Source organism: Wolffia australiana, chromosome 7, assembly GCF_029677425.1.
Source record: "Wolffia australiana isolate 7733 chromosome 7, ASM2967742v1".
Classification (NCBI taxonomy): domain Eukaryota; kingdom Viridiplantae; phylum Streptophyta; class Magnoliopsida; order Alismatales; family Araceae; genus Wolffia; species Wolffia australiana.
Genome location: NC_135841.1, coordinates 18,677,168 through 18,681,638, shown reverse-complemented (window position 1 = coordinate 18,681,638; position 4,471 = coordinate 18,677,168). Strand labels below are relative to the sequence as shown.

The window sequence follows — 4,471 nt, the reverse complement described above, 5'->3', positions numbered from 1 at the left end:
TGATCTTGACTCGGAAAATAACCGTTTATTTGTAGGTAGTTCCTTCCCACAGAGTTACCGTTTTTCAAAATCTATTAAATATATATATTAAACCAGAAATTTTGATTTCCACGAACACCTTTTGTCCAAAAAAATTCAAATGAATTTAATTTTCTCCAGTTTCCAATGAAAAGTTTTTTTTTGACATTTTTTGTTGTTTCCTGCTACTAAACCAGAAAAATGAATAATTCGGCTTTAAAAGAAATATTGATTGAGGCCTGCAAATAAAGCAAGTGCATGTCACACACAGGAGAGGTTAACCAGCAGATCTCTTTTTTCTACTATTTATAAAATAGAAATATATATCTATATATATGTACATATTTCATAGATAGTCTGGATAGAGAGATCAGCGAAAGTTACAAGCACATTATGCTACTACTATAGGTGAGCGGAGTTGGTTCTATTTTTTGGGTTGCATGCAAACCTTTCAGATGTTTAAAATAAATGTCACTAAAATGTATCAATAATATCTCAAACATAAATAGGAAAAATTTGTTGGATTTCATAACTTTGACTCAGAAGTACTTCAAATAGTGGCCAATCCCTGTGCTCCTAATGTCATTAGTTTGTGATAACTTTTTTGGTGTTCAAAAACTACACTGTTGATGTGATTATCTCATCACTTAAACATAGTATGTTATTATATTGGTAAAGAGGGAATCCGAGAGAGATGAGAGATATATATACAACAGAGAGAGAAGCATTTTACTAGGTATGCCATGGCCAGAAAATATATACATTAGTAGGAAGGGAAAAAATAATACATTTTTACGTAAGACGTGCTGGAGAACAGTTGCCGAACCCCACTTCCAACAGGCCTCAGAAATTTGCACAAACTTGTTTTTCTCCATTGACGGCTGTCTAATTAATTTGATATCCACTGGTCCCATACTTTGGTGAATATAGATTTGGCTTTGATTAGCTTTCAACATGCCAATTCTATAAAAAATAATAATAATAAAATAAAAAAACATGCCAATTCCTCAATTTCTTTAAAGGGTTTTAAATAGCCCCCATCCCAAGATACGATACAGAACAAGAGACCATATCCGGGCCCAATAAGACAATTAATATAATGGGCCGGCGTTTCCCGTTAGAAGAAGACAAAATTTGAAAACAAAACTTTCACATTCACCCAATTCTAACTATAATTGTGTTTATACTCTACCTTCACCAAGAAAAAAGAGTACATCAGCAATTTTATCTTCCTAGCGGGTGCGAGGAGACATAAAGAGATTTGGCGAGGGTTGGATCGTCGTCTTCTTCCTCATCTTCGTTCGAGCTCGGGCGAGCTCTACAAATCGAGCGATGGAGCTCGCCTCGACCGATCTCCACCGCCATTGATGAGCTTCGAAGCTGCTTGACGAAGCTCTGGAGGCTATGGCGATGAGGAAGTTCTTCAGAGCGAACGGCGGCGTAGCTCTTCTTCTCGTGGCGATCGGAGCTCTGCTCGGCTACCGCGCGGCCATCACTGGCTATGCCGATTCCTCGATCGTCCCCCATCGAGATCTCCGCATTCGCTACGAGTTCGCCGCTATCGCGGAAGAATCCACGCTCTCGAGGAACTCCACGCTGATCCGGCTCGCCGCTGTCAACGACGGCGAGCCAGATCTGAGGAAGGAGATCGAATTGCTCGTCGACGGTACCTTCCCCTCCAGCGACCCCCGATTCCGATCCGTGGCAGATTACCGACGGCTGAGCTTCATCCTGGACAGGCTTCAACGGCCAGGATCGAGGTTCAGGATCCCGCAGTCTCTCCACCACGCCAAGATCCGGAACGTTTACCCCGAGTTCAGGCTTCGTCTCCGGGATTGGGCGCAGCGGCGGCGATTTCGACCTGGGGTGATGTCCGAATTGATCGATCTCGTCAAGCGGCCTCTCGATCGCCATTACTCCCTCGGAAGCTTGGATTTCTCTTCCAGAACGCGTTACCGGACTTGCTCGGTGGTCGGCAACAGCGGAATTCTGATGAACAATGAACGGGGAGCTCTGATTGATCGCCATGATCTCGTCATCCGCTTGAACAACGCGAGGATCGTTGGGTATGAGAAGAACGTCGGATCGAAGACGGGGCTGGCCTTCGTGAACAGCCATATTCTCAATCTCTGCAGTCGCAGAGAGAACTGCTTCTGCCATCCCTACGGAGAGCGAGTTCCGATCATCATGTACATCTGCCAACCTGCCCATTTCGTGGATTTTGCGATCTGCAATGGGTCTCATCGAGCTCCTCTTCTCGTCACCGATCCTCGGTTCGATCTTCTCTGCCAGAGAATCGCTAAATACTATTCTCTCAAGGGATTTGTGGAAAAAACGGGGAAGACGGCTGAAGAATGGGAGAAGGTACGCGATGCTAAGGCATTTCATTACTCTTCTGGAATGCAGGCTGTTGTTCTTGCTCTGGGGATTTGCGATGAAGTTAGCTTGTTTGGGTTTGGGAAATCGGCCGTGGCGAGACATCACTATCATACCAACCAGAAAGCGGAGCTCAACCTTCATGATTATGAAGCGGAGTATGCGTTCTACCGAGATCTTATTCTCAAACCTCAGGTTGTGCCGTTTCTTTCTGAATCTGGGTTTCGAATTCCTGTGGTTGTTGCGTATGATTGAGTTGTTCAATCTGCGCACAGGCTGTGATCTTCAAAGGAAGAACACGTGAAAATAGGATAGAATTGCATGATCCAACCTCTCGTTGATGATGGATTGCGTTATGCATGATCATAACGCTTCTCACCCATGTCCATTGGTTTCCAGAAAAATGAATACCAATTGTTATTGATGGCTGAACTGCATAGGCATGGTGGTAACTCTTCTCAATCATGTCCATGCTTCGCTTAAAAATTATATAAATAACTGAACTGCATAGTCATGGTCCTAACTCTTGACACCCATGCCCATGGTTTGCCGAAAAGTTATAATTTATTTATTAATGATTGAATTTCATAGGCACGGTTCAAACTCTTTTTATCCATATCCACCGTTTGAAGAAAAATAATTAAAAAATCTTATTGATGAATGAACTGCGTACGCATTGTCCTAACTCTTCACACCCATGCCCATGGTTTGCAGAAAAGTTATAATTTATTTATTAATTACTGAATTTCACAGGCACGGTCCGAACTCTTCTTACCCATGTAATTAAAAAATCTTATTGATGAATGAACTGCGTATGCATTGTCCTAACTCTTCTTACCCAGGACCACGCTTTGCAGAAACATTATAAAAGACTTAATAATGACATAATTGTATATTTGTGTCCCAAAACCTCAGGCTTTAGAGGCTTTGCCGATTGAGAACACCTCGTTTACTCGTGGTTAAGCAAAACCCTTCCTTATTTTTACAAGGGCAAGTTTCAACGTAAAATGTCTAAGTTGAATTTATAATTAGTATCAAACAGAAAACGAAATATCTTCTCACTGATGTCCATAGTTTGCAGAAAAATAATGTTAAAATATTCTGCACGCATACTGCTGACTCAATTACAGTGCATCATGGTAACTCTTAACAACTATGTACGTGGTTTGCAGACATAAATTAATAATTTTCTGTGCACAATCTAACGACTTGAATGCATGTGCATGATCCTAACCCTTCTTGCACTCATCGATCACTTGCAAAAAAGTAAACAAAGAAATGTCTTGCATGCTAATCATGGGCCCAATAAGAGTTCTAATTCTACACACTTATTATGGTCCTAATTAAAGGCTGGATCGTACATTAACCCTAATTCTTCTCACCCCTGCTAGTATTTTTTTATTTTACTTGTGTAAGTTTTCCTAATAGGGCGCCAGAGGGAGGCAAGAGCGAAATCAAATTTAGGGTAAAAGTAAAACTGTCACTTTTCTATTTGGAAACAAACACATATAAATTCATATTGGCCTACTTTATTATGGACAAATACTTGCGATTACTATGCTAAGATTCCTCAAACTGTGTATCACATGGTTATCACATACTGAAGAATGAATGTCCTTCATTCCCAGCTTGGAGTCTTAGACATCATGTTGATATCGGGGCAAGCTTGATCAGTATATTGGCAATATGATGCTTAATGTTGACATATTCAATCTGGATAATATGACTTTCTAGTTTCTTTTTGATGAAGTGGTGATTGATCTCCTTATGTTTGATCCTGCCATCTTGAACAAGAGCATGGGCCAAGCTGATTGCAGACTTTTTGTCAAAGTAAAGATTTACAGGTTGAGTTGGCAAGAGCTGCTGTTCCTGAAGGATAACTTGAATATAGAGGTCTTTACAAATGCCATGAGCAAGATCACATATTCCAGTTTCAGTGTTGGATCAGGAGACCACTTTCTGCTTCTTACTTAGTGGTAGATATTACATAACCTAAAATCCATGATAATTAGAGTAATTAAAATAGTTATAAGAAAAAAGACATCTCGATTGGAAATGAAGACTAAGACCGATCGTT

General features: G+C 40.8%; 1 protein-coding gene across 1 annotated transcript; it reads left to right on the top strand.

The window, feature by feature from the left end:
• The first annotated feature begins 1,292 nt into the window (after positions 1 to 1,292).
• On the top strand, positions 1,293 to 2,826 carry LOC144705892 (Glycosyltransferase family 29 (sialyltransferase) family protein). The gene has a single exon (XM_078578750.1). It carries the CDS (start codon positions 1,423 to 1,425, stop codon positions 2,647 to 2,649), a length of 1,227 nt encoding a protein of 408 aa, XP_078434876.1. The 5' UTR covers positions 1,293 to 1,422; the 3' UTR covers positions 2,650 to 2,826.
• Positions 2,827 to 4,471: the final 1,645 nt, after the last annotated feature.